The 20,042-nt window shown below is 37.6% G+C and overlaps 2 protein-coding genes and 1 pseudogene across 2 annotated transcripts; 2 read left to right on the top strand and 1 right to left on the bottom strand.

Annotated features, from left to right (window-relative positions):
• Positions 1 to 1,681: 1,681 nt before the first annotated feature.
• On the top strand, positions 1,682 to 6,858 carry LOC121982365 (THO complex subunit 5A-like). The gene is made up of 8 exons (XM_042535384.1): positions 1,682 to 1,959; positions 2,052 to 2,342; positions 3,128 to 3,464; positions 4,356 to 4,693; positions 4,966 to 5,225; positions 5,562 to 6,141; positions 6,206 to 6,310; positions 6,408 to 6,858. The coding sequence occupies exons 1-8, from the start codon at positions 1,786 to 1,788 to the stop codon at positions 6,663 to 6,665; spliced, it is 2,343 nt and encodes a 780-aa protein (XP_042391318.1). The 5' UTR covers positions 1,682 to 1,785; the 3' UTR covers positions 6,666 to 6,858.
• Positions 6,859 to 9,930: 3,072 nt separating this feature from the next.
• On the top strand, positions 9,931 to 13,503 carry LOC121980151 (annotated as a pseudogene).
• Positions 13,504 to 13,763: 260 nt separating this feature from the next.
• On the bottom strand, positions 13,764 to 16,753 carry LOC121980150 (galactoside 2-alpha-L-fucosyltransferase-like). Its single transcript, XM_042532114.1, has 2 exons — positions 16,504 to 16,753; positions 13,764 to 15,172 (listed from the first exon to the last, which is right to left on the bottom strand). Exons 1-2 carry the CDS (start codon positions 16,751 to 16,753, stop codon positions 13,764 to 13,766), a joined length of 1,659 nt encoding a protein of 552 aa, XP_042388048.1.
• Positions 16,754 to 20,042: the final 3,289 nt, after the last annotated feature.

The following is a 20,042-nucleotide window of genomic DNA, read 5'->3' as shown; positions in this document are numbered from 1 at the left end:
ACAGGGTGAGCAGTTGCTGGAAGAGTGATTTGCATATCCCTACAAGTAGCAAGATGAGCTTTATTATTGAGGAGCTTCTCATGGAGTTCTTCAAACGAGATTGCAGTGTCCCAAGCTCAAATGACATGTGCGAGTTCCTTATAGTCATCATCAAGACCATGAAGGTTTTTGATGGTGAGGTCTTTAATGCCAAGAGTGGAATTCATGAGCACTAGTTTATCAGACTTGGATTTGATAAACTGCATAAATTCAGTGATAGATTGAGAGCTTTTGACTAGATTGAGAAGTTGTGTAATATGACCAAGGGAGGGTGTGCCATAAGTGAGAGCAAGAGTGTTCCAGCATCATGAGATGTGCGAGCAGTAGCAATGAACATAATTAAGGATGGAGAAAGAGATCCAATAATAACATTCAGTATGAGTTGATCTTGGATCCAAGCATGATATGCAAGATTAGGAGTCTGAGCACCGTCGATAGTATGTAGTTTGTCCAGACAGGGGTTAGAACCATTAACAAAGCTAAGCAGATCATAACCAATGAGTAGGGTCGTGAACTATAGATGCTATGAGAGATAGTTGGATGAAGTCAACTTCAAGGGCGCATCAATAACAACATTAAAGGAGATCAGGATGGTTGCAGGTGCAGCCATAGGAGCTTCAGCTTGAGAGAGAGAGAGGGTAGACTATGACGACGATGGCTTGGCGTGGCTAGAGTTAGGATTTGTGGCGTAGGTTTAAGGCCCTGATACTATGTGAAAGATATTGAAAGAATATATTTTCTATATTCAAGAATAATGATACAACACGTATTTATATACATAATAAAGAGATAAAAATCAAAAATTAACATATAAAAAAAAGAAAATATATATAAAATATTTATGTACCATATATTTTTAAATATCCTAATACAATTTTCTTTCTATCTGTTAGTTGCTTTAAGTTAATGGTCATTTTAGAATTGTATTATTTCCCGAGCTAGCTTAGCTTTTTCGACTGAAAGAGGGGCAATCATATAGAATTTGAACATTTATAGATCGTGAGCTTGATAGATAACATACAAAATTAAGGTACAGGACACTCATTTTACTATCGAAAATCCCACTAGTCACTAATATCCCGTAATGATATCCATAATTAATAAATCATGAATGCAAATATATCTACTCAATCTTTAACTTTCGTTAAATTGTTGATTCAACGATAATTTCTATCACATAGAGCCCTGCAGATGGAAAAGGTGATCTATCTCTATTTAAGAAATTTTTGTTTGTGCAAAGATTGATTGATATATTGTACCATCTTTGACACGCTATGATTTAGGAGATTGAACTCTCTAGCCAAATCCAATGAAAAGTTGATGAACTCTCCTTCCACATCATTTTGATAAGAATAAATAAGAAAAAATATTTTAAAAATATAAGTTCTCTTAATTATTCTTCTCCTGATAAACTTCTTAAAGCATACCTAATCAAAATTTCCATTGTATTAAAAAAAGAAAAATCTTTTGACCCTTCTTAACATTCAAAATCATTTAATAAAAATTCATAAATAAATAATGTACTAAAATTTCAAAAAAAATAATTAAAAAAAAATACAATTCGTGCATAGAATTACTAAAATGGAAATATTATGTTTGATTTACCAATTATATACTATTTCCAAAACCTATGTATGCCCCTTAGCACGTGGTTATCAGGTGCATCTGCCCTTGTTCTTTCTTCCGCGATAGAGTAGCCCGAAGAGGTGAGTCGCCGGCGGCTGGGAGAGTGAAGCGGAGGAGGCGATGGAGGCGATCGAAGTCGCGAGACCCACTGCTCATCAACTCCTCGAGGATACGAGGGTGGAGATGGAGGCTGTGGCGTCCAAGATGCTGTTCATCAAGGAGGAAGGGAGTTCCAAATCTGAGCTCCGCGAGCTCATCACCCAGATGTCCCTCCACTTCATCACCCTACGAAAGGTCCCTCTCGGTGAAAGTTTCAATTTTTTCCTACTTTGATTCTAGGGGGTTTAGTGGAACCCTAACTTTCTTTTTCTTCGACTGTTTTGTAGGTCAATCGGTCGATTTTGGTGGAGGAGGACTGCATCAAGGCGGCGACGGAGGCTGCGAAGGGCCCGGTGGATACCACCACGCTGCAGCTTCACAACCTCCTGTATGAGAAGAACCACTACCTGAAGGCTATCAAGGCTTGCAAAGATTTCCGGTCCAAGTATCCTGATATTGAGCTCGTGCCTGAAGAAGAATTCTTCAGTAGCGCGCCGGAGGAAATCAAGGGGAAGGCTATGGCTGACGACGTGGCACATGATTTGATGTTGAAGAGGCTCAACTTTGAGCTATTTCAGGTACCTGACTTAGTTGTATTTCTGTTAAATTGTTGATTCAACGACGATAGTTTCTGTCACATAGAGCCCTGCTGATGGAAGTTTGGTTTGATTCTATCGTTAAAATCCATGCATTTGGTAGTCATAAACAATTTTCTGTAGACGGATTCATTGGTGGATCAAAAGGAATCACTGTTGATAATGGAAGCTGAGATTAAACAAATTTGGTAGTGGGTAGCAGCTTACTCTCTCTGGTTTCGTTTATATTAGTAGTTTGAAGGGATATGGAGAACAGGAATTTGCTTCTCCTTTTATGGGAAGCTTATCATGGAGGGAAGGATAACTTATTCTTCAGCTCCTTTATTCTCCATTATATGTAAATTTCAATTTCCCAAAATTTGGTGGAAATTTACTTGGTAATTGTTGACCCTTTAATTTGCAAATATTTCTTTGCTTGGCATTTATAATTAAAATATACCGTCCTTTCGAGAAGTATATAGTTGAAAGCAACTGATTAATTTTCAGATTCATTTAGACCATGGTTACTTGTCAGCTGCATAGTCTTCTCAGGCAACTTTCTCTTTTGAGTTGTCATACATTTCATTGAGGCATCTTATTCTTGTAGCCTCTTCCAGTTGTCCACCTTATATTCTCTATATCAATCGAAAGTGAGTATTGTTTGATGCACTATTATGGATGTTGAATTTTTAAGTGATTGAGTACATTGGATTTTGAGAATACTGCTGATACCTGTCTTTTTCCATTCCAAACTTATGATTTTATTTATTGTATTATCATATCATCAGAGAAAGGAGCTTTGCAAGCTTCACGAGAAACTGGAACAGCATAAAGCAAGTCTTCTTGATGCCATATCTGGTAGAAAGAAGTTTCTATCAAGTCTACCATCACATTTGAAATCTCTGAAGAAAGCATCTTTACCAGTGCAACAACACCTGGGGATTTCCCATACCAAGAAATTGAAGCAGCTTCATGCAGCAGAATTTCTTCCACCACCTCTTTATATAGTGTACTCACAACTTTTGGCACAGAAAGAAGCATTTGGAGAGAAGATTGAAATGGACATTTTGGGGAGTGTGAAGGATGCTCAAACCTTTGCTCTGCAACAAGTAAATAAGGAAAATGGTAACTGAGAAAAAACATTGAATATATTTCCTCCTGAATTATCCGATTCCTTTTCACACTTGTATTTGTAGAATTGTCATAATATTGTTTATTTTTTAATTACGTGGTAGATTTTATTTACCTGTTCTTGGCCATTTGGAGTCAACAAGTTTCTAGGTAGAATCTTCTGCCTTCCTCTTTGCATAGGCTTGAAAGATAACACGTTTTGGATAGATACATGGTTGTTCAAACTCAATTCTGCAGAATAGCTACTAACTTTGTTACAATTTTTTTTGTCTGATTTGGGATACTAATAGTGTTCACTTGTCAAGGAGGGTTTATATATTTGCCCTTTGATTATTCCGTACATAAAGACCTCAAATTATTGAGTAGTTAATAACTTGATCATTCCTTTGCCTAATATTTAAGAGGTTTAAAATATTTTAAGATATATCTATGCTGGGACAGCAGGAGTTGATACCTCTTTTCTATCTTGAGTAATTGAGTCAGTTTATGACTGCAGGCAAAACAGCTGATTGATATCTTGCTGGATAATATATGCGTGTATGTGTGTTTGATTTTGATATTCTTAGTTTAATTAGCTTGGTCAGTATGCTAATGGCCCTTAATTAAGCTTGTTGCTGAAATAAATCATAAAAGTTAACTTTAGTATTTCTTGTTTACAAGCGCATACATTGTGTTGGACTAGCAGTTAGTTGTTAAATGAAAGACTGCAAAATGTCCATTGATCTTTTGATATTTTCTTAATTTATAGTGAGTAGCTTGGTATGTAGAAAGATTGGAGTCAATAAATAAGAATGCAAAATGTCCATTGATGTTTTGATATTTTCTTAATTTATAGTAACATAGTTTTGTCTATAGAAGATTGATTGGAGGAAATTATAATGACAGGTTCATTATCAAATCTTGACAATGCCAAGTTGGAGGATGATGCACCTGATGATGATGAAGATGTCCAAAGAAGACGAAAGAGGCCAAAGAAGAATGTGGTGAAGGATAGTGTTGAACAGGCAGGAATCTGCCAACTTCATCCACTCAAAATCGTTCTTCATGTTTATGATGATGAATATACTGGGGCAAAACCAAGTAGACTAATCACTTTGAAGTTTGAGTACTTGGTAAAATTAAATGTTGTTTGTGTCGGGTTTGAGGATACAGATGAAAAATCAGACAGCAATATCTTATGTAACTTATTTCCTGATGATACTGGCTTGGATCTTCCTCACCAGGTATATCATTTTCTTTTCCTATCATATTTAATATCATATTCTAATAATTTTATATGTGAGTATGTTCATTTCATGTTTTAATATAGGCACTCTGGTATCCTACATTAACTTGCATAACACTTATGTTGTGACAATTAGTTTGTAAATAATTTAGGGGCTACCTGTCATGGTCGACTTGAGCTCAAATCTGGAGTCACTACAATCAAAATTTGTGATTTGTTATATAGTATTTTTTTTTTTTTTTGTTGATCTTATACATTTCAATTTTTCAGATGTCTAAGCTTTATTCAGGAGATTCTTTGGCCTTTGGTGAAAAGGGGACATCTTATCCATACAAGTGGGCACAACATTTAGCTGGAATTGACTTTTTGCCTGAGGTCCCTCCCATCAATGTGAATGGCGATCATTTAAATGCTGGGCTCATCAACGTATCAGATTTTAGCTCTGGGCTTGCATTATATCGCCGCCAGAATCGGGTTCAGACCATTTTGCAGAGAATTCGTTCAAGGAAGAAGGCTCAGATGGCTCTTGTGTGAGTCAATGATCCATGAACTTTTGGAATTCCTGAATGTTTATCAAATTATGAATTATCTGAGACAGTAACTACTATGTATGACTTCCTAGTTAATCCTATTTTAGTTGACAAGCATCTTTCCAATGAACTTTGTGCAGTGCAGAAAGCATTTATCAGGAAAGTATTTCAAAATAATCGATTGCTTATGACTGCACATGGTATTCACTTAAGAGTTTTGTTTCTGCTGAATATTGATTGTTATCTGAAGCTGCATTGATTTGTTATTTCATCAAACTTAAAGACACGTGGTTGTTAGCACATGTTTTTTAGGTTTGGATTTGATTTGGTTTACAGGGAGCAGCTCGATTCCTTGGCAAAGCTCAAGTGGCCTTTGCTAATTTATGATAATGTTCCATGGGCCTCGCATACTCCTGTGTGTACCTTGCAAAAATGGTTGCCGGCTGGGCTCATTCCTGACTCATCTTTCTCAACTTCTATAGCAGGACAAGCTACAAACAATGTTGATCTTGACATGGACCGGAGATCAGTTACGTCATGGGAGGTAGAAAATGCGAGAGAAGATGGGGAACTTCCAACTGCATTACCTGTCGCAACAATGCCAGTTGATGCTCCAGTCTCCTTATCGAGTGAACCATTGCAGCTTGTTGATCGATCCAGAAGCTTGGCTTTGATGTCAAAAAATGTCACGCCTGTGAGTATGATCAAAACTCGAAGTTTTTCGAAATACGAAGATGAGTTGGAACTTGTACTGGATAGTGATAGTGAAGCAGAGGAGCAAGCATACAGCAATCATCTGAATGAAAATGCATCATCTGTGGTTAGCAATCCATGGGAAGACTCTGCTGCAAAAGAATTTGATTTTATTCTTGGTAGAAATCATGGAAAAGACAGTGTCGTAAAGTTGAATACTAAGGTAAATGATTTTCGTGCGCTACTGTTTTGCTAATTTCTTTAACTGATTTTTGACATTTCTACAGGTCAAGATCAGCATAGAATACCCTCTAAGACCTCCAATTTTCAGTTTGAGCATCGACTCAGGTCGTTCGGAATGGTACAATGTTCTTCGCGCCATGGAAGCCGAGGTATGTGGCTTTGGCTTTGGAGTGTTTATTTTGATCCTATTGTTCATATATATACTAGTCGTGTCCAATAATCCCCAAATGTAAATGACTCATGCAGCTTAATCTTCATATCCTTCGCGTTCTACCGCTTAATCACGAGAATTTCATCCTTGCACATCAAATTCGGTGCCTAGCTATGCTGTTTGATTTTCACTTCGATAAACACGATGCGAAAAGAAAGAGCACCTCTGTGATGGATGTTGGATTGTGCACGCCGATCAGTGGAATGATACTCACGAGATCTGTGAGGGGAAGAGACCGAAGAAAAATGATATCTTGGAATAGTATAGGTTGTATTCCGGGTTACCCCTCTTAAGATTTGCTCAAGTAAAACTCAAGGTTTCTCTTGAATCTATCCATCCCTAATGTTTTAAGAAGTATGGTATAAATGAGATCTACTTCTTTTGCCTTTTGTTTTGTTTAGTAAAGAGATGTTTAACAATACTTTATTTAATATCGATGCATTGGCAATGTTTGTTTGCTTTGCTAATGCTAAATTGTTTTGTTGATTGATGTTCTCAATGCTTGTCGACTAGTTTCTTGCTCCATTCTAATGTCAATGAACTTAACTTTTGGTTCTTAGTTTAGTTGATTGAATAGATCGGTCTTGTCGAAGGTTCTCCCTTTCGTATATCGTCTCGTCTCTTCTTTCCTTCGACAAGCTTAAATTTGGGGTAACTTGAAGATTGAGAGTAAATTAAGAAAATAATATACTTTAGAAGTGATTTGATAAGAACTAATAGTCAAGGAGTGTTTAGTATGGAGATATAAATAGGGATGATTTTGTTAAAAAAAAAAAAATTTTGGATGGGCCTGATTTGGTAAATGATTAAGGATTTAGTCCAACACTAAGCAAAGATCTTCCTGTCCATAAAAAAGTTAACCAGATGATGAATTATTTATAATTACAATAGAATCATTGATGAATTATTTATAACTAGTGATCGTGCACATACGTCGCGTGTGTAATATAATACATTGAAATCACATTGACCATTTATAATGAAATTATATTAATTAAAGTATTTTAGCATTAAAATACTAAAGTAGAGTCAATAGGATAAAGTACCTAACTTTTGAAAATTTGAATTATTTGGGTCTTTGAAAATCTGGATTGTTTTGATTTTCGAGTGTCACCCTTACGACTTCCCTATGAAAAAAATTAATTTAATTTAATATTATACTTATTTTAGTAAAAAACTAAGAAAAATATATTTTTTTAACTTTGTCGACCTAAAATATTTATAGAAGTTTCTTTGATCATAGTGTTGTCAATTTTAAGATGTGGGACTAAAAAGAATTATATTTTTTTATATAAAACAACCAGAGAAAATTAATGCTGAGAAAAATTCATAATAATATGCCGCAGCTGATTCTCGAACTCTAGATCACTGATTGTTTCGCTTGTGGAATTACTAATAAACCTTGGAATTATTTGTAATGTGAATAGAAAAAAGGATATTAACGTAAATTCATTTTAGGCTTCACCAAAAGTTAGTTAGTAAAGGGGGAGATTTTTAATAAAATAGTAAGATTATAATAGAATCATGTCCATAAAAATGTTAACCAGATGATGAATTATTTATAATTACAATAGAATCATTGATGAATTATTTATAATTATAATGGAATCATGGACTACTATCATAATTTTATCATAATTAATTACAATCTCTTTGATATTCGAATCTCGATAAAATTGAGATAAATGAGAGTGAACGTATTCACCTTTTGTCATCATCTTTTCATCGAAGTTATAATTTAGATGGACGATTGTCCTTCAAATTATAAGTGGGATGAAAAGATAAATATAGAGAAGGATTGTAACTGGCTATTGAAGTGGCTCGTCCAAGCCATTGGCGGAGCCAGGATTTGTAGCCCGCCTGGGCTGCAAATCTCTCCTCTAAAGGTTTCCCGGGCTAAGACTCATTTTGCTCTATTTGGGAATGAAAAAAATCAATACAATCAAAGTTAGAAATTAACACAACTTTAATTGGGCCACCGGGCTATAGCCCAGGTATCCTAAAGCCGGGCTCCGCCCTTGGTCCAAGCGAACCAAACCTGGCCACCCGAGTGGATTGCCGGTCAACCGTCTAAACTTACAATTTAAAGAAAGCTTCTATTCCTAACCAATCAGTTACGCCCACGTCTCTTACCGGCATAAGCTATGCTAATGGAAGAACGAGTATAAAAGGGTAGATTGTGTACGAGTGAAAGGTTGTATTCCTTTGTGCAGCAGACCCCAACAATTCCAGCCACGGGCGCCGGAACTATCATCATCCCTATTTATATATTTAATATATAAATATGATAAAATTCATACAAAATATATTTATCAAGATTCTTTAAAAAAAATATAACACTATATAAAATATGTTTTCTAAGTTTCTTCAAAAAATATAATACCTATAAATACAAACAAAATATAAAATAATTATTGAAAAAATCTATATCTTCTAGCATTTTGAGAAGTAAAATTATCAATAAGATATTCAAAATCAAATTTTTTTAACAACTCATTTTCAATACATAAAATTGTCAAGTCATTTACATTCAAATCATTATCATCATTTTATCTCAATTCTTTCTGCTCATTCGTTTCATGATTATGATTATCATTTTTTCTCAATTCTTCTTGCTCATTTAATTTTTCTTGATTACTCGATTGTTACTTATTTGTTGTATGATCATTTAGTTTTTCTTGACTTTCTTCTTGTAATTCATCGACTAAATCTTCAATTGAAAAATTATCTTTAAAAAATTTATAAAGAACACCTTTGTGAGTTTTATTAATTTGTTCCACTTTTTTCTTTTGTTTCTTTTAATACTTCAGGATTGATATTTTTTTAGAAATATATTTATACTACAAATTTTAAGTGTAAAAATAAAGCACACAAAACCAGTAACAAAACTAACAATGAAACAAACACAAGCAGTGAAAATAATAGTCAAAAGACAATAAAACCTGATTTGTGCTTGAAACAATCAATATAATTTATTCTCTGATGATTAAAATTGGGATAATTTATTTAAACTCTTTTAAATCTCTAAGAAAAATTATAAAATATTGACTCTAATATAATATTAAAAATCAATATTCAATATTGATGATTAAAAAAAATATAGATAAGTAGATAATTTATAAGTTTATATATTGATGAATTATGATATTGATGAAACTAAAATTTTAATTGGAAAATAAATTTTTCTAATTTAATTAGAAGAAATTCAAAATAGAAGACGGGAAAAAATTAAGATTCATACTTTATTAAATCTTATGACTTATATAAATAAATTAATAAAAAAAATTATATCAAAAATAAAATCTTGGAAAGAAAAAAAGATTATTTACCTTCCATTTTTTTCTTTCTTCTCTTTTTTTTTAGAATTCTTTCTTAAATTTTAATAGGATTTTTACTTTTATTAAAATAATTCAACAATATATATTTTTAGACTTTTATTAAAATATTCTAATAAAATATATTTTTTAGATTTTTTTTAAAACAATCTAATTATACAGAATATATATTATATATAGATGTCAAATTCAGGGCCTTTAAACAAGGGCCGTCCTGGGTGATATGCCTCGTGCCGACCCTAAGTACAAGGAATTGTTGGAAAGGCAGAACGTTGTTCCCTACTCCCGAGACTCCAGAAAGATTCAGTTCTTGTCTCCGGGATGCAGAGGGTGAGAGTTTGCTGATCGTGTTCTCGTTTGCTTTGCGCTCTGAGGAATTTTTTGGTTAATTTTCACTAAGAGTTTGGGTAATTGATGTTTCGTTTATAACTAAATATAGATAGATAAATCATTAGGCGAAATCAAAAGTAAATTTTTGTTATCGGTTTCCCAACACTATCAGTTGTGCGTTCGTCTTCTCTTCCTTCTCATGTGCTAATCTTAACATTTATATCTCGCAACAGATCATGATATATAGCGTCAAATTGAGATGCACCATTATATTAAATGTGTTAAATGTTCTATTTCTGATCCAGGATTGGAGATCTTGCTCAATTGATTGTCATTTTGGTTTTTCAAATGAGAAGGTACCTGATGCTTCATTCGGGTTACCTCAAAATCCAGCAGTTGCTGCTGTTCTAAGATCCATGGAATCATCACCCTTCCATTTCCATAGTTTTTGAGATTTTTTTTTGGATAAATGGTCATCCTATCCAAGTTAGCATTGCTAACACTTGTTTTTCTTTGAATTTATATTATGTGTCTGAGCAATCTAGTCTTACATCACTTGAGAAATATTCAAATTTGAAGAATTCTGCTCATGTTTTTGGACTGTTATCTGATTGAGGAAACTAATATTACTGCTTTAAATTCACATGTTGTTTTTTTTTTAAATTTACAATTTGCAGAATAGAAGCCACTCTTCTTCTTTTAATGGTGAAAGAACATATAAATTCAGGTTGTTGACTTTTTTGTCTCAAACTGCTCATGGGTCTCTCGATTTGCTACTCTTACTTTAGCATACCGTTTTGTTATTTTTCCTACCAAATTGATTATATCAATCTATCTTTTTTTTATTAAAAGGCGACTCAAGAATAGTTACTTTTTAACTTTTTGCTATCCTAAACTATGATATGCGGGCATGCTTCATTCTTCTACCATGCAATCCTTTTCCTTTCCCTTTATAATTGACCTTCTGCTTTGGCATTAACCTTTCTGTCGTGGATAGGAGAGGGTATAAAGTTGTAATGACAACCAGCCTTTCTTCCGATGTACCTGTCGGTTATTGCTCATATGCTGAATATGAAATAATGGCACCTGTGCTTCCAAAAACAGAAGAAGCACTTGCAGATGCTTTCGTTTCCAACTGTGGGGCTCGCAATTTCCGTTTGCAGGCCCTTGAAATGCAGGAAGAGTTAGGCATTAAGATTGATTCATATGGTAGTTATTATCGAAATTGATCCCGTCCAAAATTTGAAGAGATGGATGTTGGAGACGTGGTGCTCCTGTTGACTTCCGGTAGACTTTGCTCCCACCTACTACATAAGCAGCGTCAGCGCCGAGCCAGGGAAAGAGTCCTCGGCGATGGTCTTCCAACGTTAAGTCAATCTCCGACGAAGCAAGAAAAAGCAAGAACTGTAGCGTAACAGTAGAAATCGCGTGAAAAACATACCTCCGCCGATGCTTGGACCCTTTTATATAGAGCTCTGGAAGCGTGCGTGCATGCTTCCCAATGCGAGCACACATCTCAAAGCATTTCCTGAAAAGACGTGTGTCTGACACGATACCTTAACATATCTTTGAAGTGACAGCGGAAGCTTCTGTCGTACGATCTTCTGTCTGACCATGCCGTTTGTCAGCGACACTAGCTCTCAAAAAGATGTCCAAAAATATCCTGCCATGTCTGTTGCTTGGCCAAGCGGAATGGCCGCCCGACTGGAATTTTGCTATCCCCGCACTGTCTGCTGTCCCGCTGAGCGGGATAGCCGCTCAGTTGAAAGTCTCATGTCCAAGTGTTGTCCGTTGCTGGGCCGAGCGGGATGACCGCTCGGCCGGAAGTCCATTGTCCACATGCTCTATTGCTTGGCCAAGCGGGATAGCCGCTCGGCGGGCAGTTCACTGCCCGCATGCTCGGCTGATGCCGAGTCTGCCGCTAGGCCGAGCGGAGGAGCCGCTCGGCACGGCTTCTGCATGTCCCTTGAGTGTCGGTTTGATTATTCCTTGTGTCGGTGGGTTGATACTTAATCCTTGGCCGGAATATGATTCGCTCGACCAGCCAACACCGTTAACCCGTTGACCATCTTAACTTTGACCTCCTTTGACCTCCACCGTGGCAATGGGGGCGGGACCCCCTCATTGTCACCTCCTCCGCTCGGCACGGCTTCTACGTGTTCCTTGAGTGTCGGTTTGATTATTCCTTGTGTCGGTGGGTTGATGCTTAATCCTTGGTCGGAGTATGATTCGCCTGACCGGCCAACACCGTCAACCCGTTGATAATCTTAACTTTGACTTCCACCGTGACAACGGGGGCGGGGCTCCTCATCGTCACCGCATCAGGAACCATGATGGTGATGGTGATGGTGATGGTGAGTACAATACTCTACATCATCTTGTTGTTTTTGTTATATACTTGTGTCTGGTCCTCGATGAACAAATGATTAGCTGGGCCATGAGTGCTTATTGTGGAAGCAAACAGTTGGACCCCTTTCACGGTCATATACAGACAGCTTTCTCATTATGATCGGTTTATGTTACTACATTCTTCTTATGAGTCATGCAATGTTTTCTCCATAGTTTATAACTAGACTACTTAACTGTTTCTTGTGTGCTTATCTGGATGCAGTGAACAAAGTTGAGACTTTAAAGCGCTACAAATTTAGCTTGGCTTTTGAAAATTCTAATGAGGAAGATTATGTCACAGAAAAACTTTTTCAGCCACCTGTTGCAGGTGTGCTTTTCAAACTAATATATGCAATACTGACAATTCAGTTGCTTTTATATTTCCTTACTCCGCATCATGAAGATCTAGTAGCTTGCTAATATTATCCAAAAAAATATAAATAATGTAGATCTATAGATTCTACCAATCTCAATTTGTTATCTATTCTTAATCCTCATTCGTGTCTTTGAGTTTCTATACTGTTTGTGTAAAAGCATTTTGTTCCCTTCCTTTACTCTGCAGCGACTGTTCCTGTCGTCATTGGTGCTCCAAATATCCAAGAGTTTGCTCCTTGTCTTGATTGTATTTTGCATATTAAAGAGGCCAAGGATGTTGCTTCAGTTGCAAAATCGTCCCTGCCATTGCGCCAGCAGAGCAGGAACAGTCTGCCACTTGTTTGTCAGAGAACGAGGTCGATTCAAAATGGAGAGCATCTACATGAGCTACATATCCATTGTCGAATCTAAAGCTTCATTCTTATCGCATTACACCTACTGCATGATTTTTTAACAGCTACATGATCCATGCCAGATCTGGAAGGTTAACGTTAGAAGCACTCGAATATGCAGTTCTTGCCAATCATGTGCCCATTTGGAAGAATGAAAGGCCAGAAGTTTTACGAGGAGGAAACGACTTACGAATCTATCGAATATACCCGATTCAACAACGATGCTGAGCTCGAGAACCACAATAAGAGCAAACCGTGTGCGACGCTCGAAGTTATTTTCGTGTAACCGAGGCCTGCTACTGCTTCCTATACAACAAACTGAAGTGCTGATGAGCTAGCTAACAACAACACATCTGATTAGTTTCAGAATCTGATGGAATGTTATTGCTAGCTGGTATATCTATGCTTTGGTATATTTCTAATTTTATTTAGAAATTCGTTGTGATCTAAAGAAACAATAGTTTAATTTGTGATGAGAAGCAATCAAGCGATAGATGTTGAATAAAATCATCTTTCTTTTGGTGTAATTTTTTTTTCAGATGAACAATATGTTTTCCTTTACTGAAACTAATTAATCAAATAGTTTGATGCCATTTACTTCATCTTCGCAGTGCCTCACATTGCTCAAGATCGCGTTCCCGCCGCCGTCTCGGAAGCACTGCGCCGGTGCCGGGGGCATGAGGAAGCACGGTTCAGGTGACGCCGCTCGACGGCACGCGTCGGCTGACTGCGTGTGTCGCAGCAGGACCCATGGCTTGAGCCCGCCGAGACCCTGCGCCACGTACCCGAAGGTCGACCAGGCCGACGTCACGAGGACGTCGCTGAGGCTGAGCAGCTCGATCTCCGCCAGCGCCTTCACGTTGTGGCCCCGGTGCTCCGTCGCCTGCGCCTCCTCGTGGCTCGGCTGGAACACTCGGACGACCTCCCCTGTCTCCGTCGCCTGCTGGTGGTACACCTCCCTGATCCGCTCCGAGTATCCCGACCTCAAGTTCGTCACCACCACGGCCTTCACCTTCGCGTCGACGGAGCTTGCGGCCTCACCGGTGACCGCCGGAAGCACGCCGGCGCCGAGCGAACAGTTCATTACCTGGTTCAGCATCTGGTCGAAAGGAACGGGGAAGTTGTCGAAGACCCTGATTTGGATGCCCACTCTCTCGTCGGCTCCTTCGAAATATTCTCTGTAATTCCCCACGACGCGTTCCCAGACCTCGTTGCTCGGGTGGAGGAGGTACCGGACGAGGTGGTGGAAGACGGCGGAGCGCTCCGGGAACAGTCGACGAAGCTCGCCGGCGTACTCTGGGACCAGAAACAGGGACGGCACGAAGTAGTGGTCCGACTTCAGCAGCAACCACGGGACCTTCCGCAGCGTCCGCTGAGCCTCCTCGCAGAAGAACCGCTTGTCCCCCTCGCGGTAGTACCAGGGAAGATGGAGATAGACGTGAGATCGAGAACCAATCGAGGAGTCCTTCGACTTGAGAAGGTTTCCGAAGCTCTGGGGGGCGCCGGTGTCGAGTTCGAGCAGGTTGTGGAGGGGGAAATCGGCAGGGAGGGTCCATGTGGTGCCGGGGAAGGGCTCGCAGAGGAGGCCGGCGAAGTCGTCGGTGGAGTGGAGGAGGAGGACCTTGTGGTTGAGGAGAGCGTAGAAGAAGGCGGAGACGATGGTGAGGACTCTGTTTCCGATGCCGTTGTGGGGGATCCAGACGACGTAGTTGCACTCGGCGGGGGCGGAGGCGTTGCCGGCGGCGGAGCGGAGCAGGGCGGCGGAACGGTTGTAGAGGTCGGTGTGGGGGGCGCACTTCCGGTGGAGGGCTTCGTAGTCGCGCAGGAGACGGAGGAGGTGAGCGGAAGGAGAGTAGAGCGATGGCTTCCGGTAGAGAGCGGCTTGGTATCGACTGAGGCAGGAGGCTTCTTCGAAGTCAGGCGAGAGAAGCCCGCCGAGAAGCTTGTCGACGGATGAAGGCGAAGCATCATTTTCTTCATCTGAAAAATAAAAATAAAAATAAAAATAAAAAACCATAAAATTCATTTGACTCTTGACCAACGCAGTTGGCTAACACATTTGAACAAACAATTGATTAATTCAAACAATTAATCAAATCAAATTAAGAAACAAAAATCTAACCAAGTTCAACTTTAGAAAAAAAAATCAAACTGAGTTTGAATAATTATTTTAATGACTTATTTTATTTTAAGTTTAGTTTGACTTAACTATATTGTCTTGTTAAATATACTTGAATAATATAAAATTGACTCGATTTGATTTTACCGCACACTTAATCACCCTAAAATCACTTGTAATTTACATATTTATATCTTAATCACCCATCATTTACATATTTTAGAAGCTTAAATAATCATTGTTCATAGTTTTTTTCCAAATAATATTCCAAAGGGCAAAAGTTAAAAGGGTATTTGTTTTTTTTTCCAGAACATCAAATGTAAGTCTTATCCCATGGTTAAATTATGTATAATTATCTAAGGGGTGTTTTGTTAAATGATGGGAATGACTATGAGTATGATTTAATAGTAGGGTGGAATGAGAATAGGAATGGAAATGAAACCCATCAAGTTATATGAGTTTGGTTGATTCCCATAAATCTGGTAATCATTTCTAAAATATGATTTCCAAACCTATAATCCAAACACCATTTTTTATTATCATTCCATTCCCTCATTCCCAAACCCATCAACCAAACACCCCCTTAGTTGTTCTCATTACTATTTAGTATTTTCTATTTAAATCCTAAGTTAACCAGACAGTGTAGCTGTTATGATTTTATAATTTTTACACATATTATAATAATTACGGATAATTTGATACCACGTATATTTAACATGTTCAAAAATATTGACATTATAGTCGTTGTAATTTTATAATTGCTACAATGCATATTCAATCTACTCATCTAACATTCATATTGTAATAGTTATAAATCATAGCTACAACAATATATGTAACATATATGAGTTTTAGCTACTACATCATTATAACGCATCCAATCAATTCAAAATTTAGATAATTTATAATAATGCAAGTAATACTAGATAGCACTGTAGGATAGTTGGATAATTATGTAAAACTGAATACTAAGATGGGTGCTCATACAAAAATCATAGTGAACAACCTATTTGATGATTTGAAAAAAAAAATTTCCGCCTGTTCCAAACTTATCTTTGAAATGAAATATCAAAAGAAAAAAAGGAAGGATACTTTTCCATAAAAATCCAAAAACAATATTCCTAAAGTAGCAGAGCCCAAAAGCAAAAAAGAGAAAAAAAAACTGATGAAATCAAGCACCGAAACGTTTTACCTGATGAACTGCCCGCCGCAACGCCGCCCTGACCCCAGATCAGCATCTCCGGCCACGTCTGCCGCCGGTAAGTTCCTCCCCACACAACCACCATTACCACCGCCAGAAACAGCAACCCGGTGACCGTGCCGCCTACCGCCGGAGGTCTCATCATGCCCCTGGCGCCGCTCTCCCTCCCTGCCTCGCCGTCTCTACTCCTGCGCTTCAACGGTGTCGTCGTGGTCGTGGTCGTGGTCGTCGCCGCCGCCATTGGACCTGATCACAACTTCTCCCGTTCAATCCCTTCTCGCCTCGCCGGTCTTTATTTAATATTTAATTAAACCGGCAATAAATGGAATTAAATCCACTAATCGATTCAGTGGAACTCGATCGAAGATTGCTCGAATAATGATTGGGCTTCCCATATTTAAATAACTTATTTTGAATCGTATCCATGCACAATTCTTATTTTTAACAGTGCGGATATCAACAAGCGATTGGATCTCGAGATGCAAATCAAATATATAATTTAGATTTTTTTTTTCTAAGACAAGAATCGATGCGTTGACTGCGTTAGATCCCGTCAACTGCGACTGCGTTGACTTTAGATATCTATATATATTAAAGAGAGAGAGAGAGAGAGAGAGAGAGTACCGGTGGAGGCTGCTGCGGAGGTGCCGGCTGCGGCGATGACTGATAGGGCTGAGGCTGATGGAAGATCGAGGTAGAAGAAATATTAAAATTATGGAGCAGAATTTGGAAATTTATGATTTATATTGATTTATTGGAAGGTAAAATCTTTGGCATTTGGAAATAATTGGAAGGAGGTGGTAAATGAGGCAGCGTTGGTTGAAAATATAGACGGGTTTTAAATTTAATTATGGTGGGGATTTAATTTAATCTTTGGAGTAAAATAGGGGTTACTGTAATCTTTATTTTCAAATGATTTAGGTTAAAAATAATAATTTGAATTAAACTAATTTAGTATTAAAAAAACTAATGATTTTCTATTTTAATTAGGGAATTTATGAAAATTTATAGAGTATGAAAGTAAGTTGTAGTACAAATTTAGAGGTTGGGTTAATCGAGTTTGGTTGGTTCAATTGTTAGATGAATCAAGTTGCTTAGTTTGGCTGATTAGGTCTATTTAATTGATGTGATTCAAGCTTTGTTTGTTTAATTGAGTGGGTCAGGCTAATTCGACTTGTAGAGTTGACATGGTAATTGTTTGAAGTAGGGCTGTAATCGAGCCGTGCCGAGCTCAAGTTCATGCCAGCTCGAGCTCGAGCTTGAGAAAACTACATAGGCTCGACTTGAGCTCGAGCTCGAGCTTGTGAGTTTGAGCTCGAGCTCAAGTCAAGCTCGAGCCTGACTTGGAAAAATAAATTAAAAACCTATTAAGTAGGACCTCAAATACACCAAATAACATGCTCTAGTCACAAACTCTTCCTTAACTTATCTTTCATTTTAAAAGTAATAATAATTTTAATTATTAAAATATTAAATTAACCTGGCTTGACAAGGCTCGATGAGCCCTCAAGCCAGTGTTAAATGAGCTCGAGCTCGGCTCAAATGTTAAACGAGCCAGCTCTAGTTCGGTCAAATTCAAGCTCGAGTCGAGCTTTGACCGAGCTGCTCGCGAGCGACTCACGAGCGGCTCGCGAGCAGCTCGCGAGCGACTCACGAGCGGCTCGCGAGCAGCTCACGAGCGGCTCAACTCATTTGCACCCCTAGTTTGAAGGACAATTACAAAACGAACAATCCATCCACTTTTCACCATCCAAATTTCCCTGATCTCTTGTAGAGACTGTACAATCTCATCACCTCTTTTTGTTATACTTGGACGCAGCTATATGCTGTATTCAGAAATTGCATTGTGCAGTTACAGTAACTATACTACATGCAGTAACTACCAACGTCTCCCGCTCGTCCAAGTTAAATCATAAAAATTAAATAGTCACAAATATCAAATAAGAACATCCAATTCATACTTCTAAGGAAAAATAGCTTGTGCGACAGTAAGTATATCGAGCGATTAATGCTAAGAAAGTTGTTAAATTTTACATAGTGCTCTTCAAGATGAACCTGGGACATTCGTATCTTGTATTTACCCTAGATTAAATCGCTTATATCAACATACATGAATATTTCGAATCTCTTATAATAACTATTATGTCAAGAGCATATTCAATATCTCCAATCATTATAGTTATTTATAATCACATTTTAAGTACTAAACAAAAAATATAATTAGTCAACTAGTGAATAAATGCTAAAGATGTAAATCTATTTTACTTTTCCTTTTAGCTAAAATCCATTCATTTTAATTAGTCATTTTTTTAATCATGTTCTATAAACCAATTCAATTATAGTTATGAGGATACATACTAAAATAGTAGTCACTTATTAGAATTTCAAGTAGACAACTAAAAAGTCACTGAGAGTAAAACTGAGAATTTTTTATAATCTCAACGTCTCATATAATAGAGAAGTAGAGATTCATTCTTCTACTATATTTTTATCATTATTACACATGCGGTATCAATCACATGCTACAATGTTATTCTGTTTACTAATAAAGAGCACATGTTTTCCATAAATTTAACATCATATAAATTTTTATCTAAATATATCTAATGTTTAATCCTGAATTTAATTCATGAATTCTTATCTGGCTTCCGTCAGTTTTAGTAAACAGTGGGTACATTTATTCCGATCAATATCAATTTACAAATGATCTCATCTTGATACTACTACCAAGGTGACTCCCAGCTTGCAGGTACGTCTCCATTCATATATGTTGGATCGAGATGCACGTGAGAGGAGGGTGAATTATATGATTTTGAAAACTTTTCTTTTTATTTTTTTTTAAAAACAAGTATGCACAGCGGAAAATTAAACACGAAAACAAAAGCAAGTAAAAAGACTCTTTCAGTTTTACTTGGTTTAGAGCCTTCGACGACTCCTACTCCAAGACCTAGGTCCTATAGACCTATCGACGGGTAATCCACTAATAACCTCTTTCAGAATCGCTGAAAGAGAGGATCAAATACAAAAATAGTAGGAACAAATATAACACGCTACACTTTTCCTTTTGCAAGAATTAAATATAGAATTGAACTTTGTTACCCAACACTTATGAAGATGATCGGATCACGTTCGGTATTGGATGACTTCTCAGCGATAGTCGAATGTAGCAGAGTCATAACAAAGCAGTAGCAAAAAGCTAGAGCAGTCAAAACGCCAAAAGGATGCATAGAAGCTTGTGGAATTGATGTGATGAAAGCCATATCTGAATGCTTCTTTTATAAAGGATGGAAGGTGGCTTCCATAGCATTGAAGGCGCCTTCAATACCAAGTTTTATCCCTCAAAAGGTGACTCCTTATCGTCGATGACGTCTCTGCCTATCTGACCGAAGGTGCCTTCAAAGCACTCGAAGGTGTCTTCCATGAACAGTACTCAAGGCACCTTCCAAGCTCCCGAAGGCGCCTTGGGTATTGTTCACCTAAGGTATTTTGTGCTCCCTTTACCCTGCAAAATGAGTTAGTCTAATACAAAA

This window comes from Zingiber officinale, chromosome 5A, assembly GCF_018446385.1.
Source record: "Zingiber officinale cultivar Zhangliang chromosome 5A, Zo_v1.1, whole genome shotgun sequence".
In the NCBI taxonomy this organism is placed as follows: domain Eukaryota; kingdom Viridiplantae; phylum Streptophyta; class Magnoliopsida; order Zingiberales; family Zingiberaceae; genus Zingiber; species Zingiber officinale.
The sequence above is the reverse complement of the archived record's forward strand: the minus strand, read 5'-3'. Positions and strand labels throughout refer to the sequence as shown.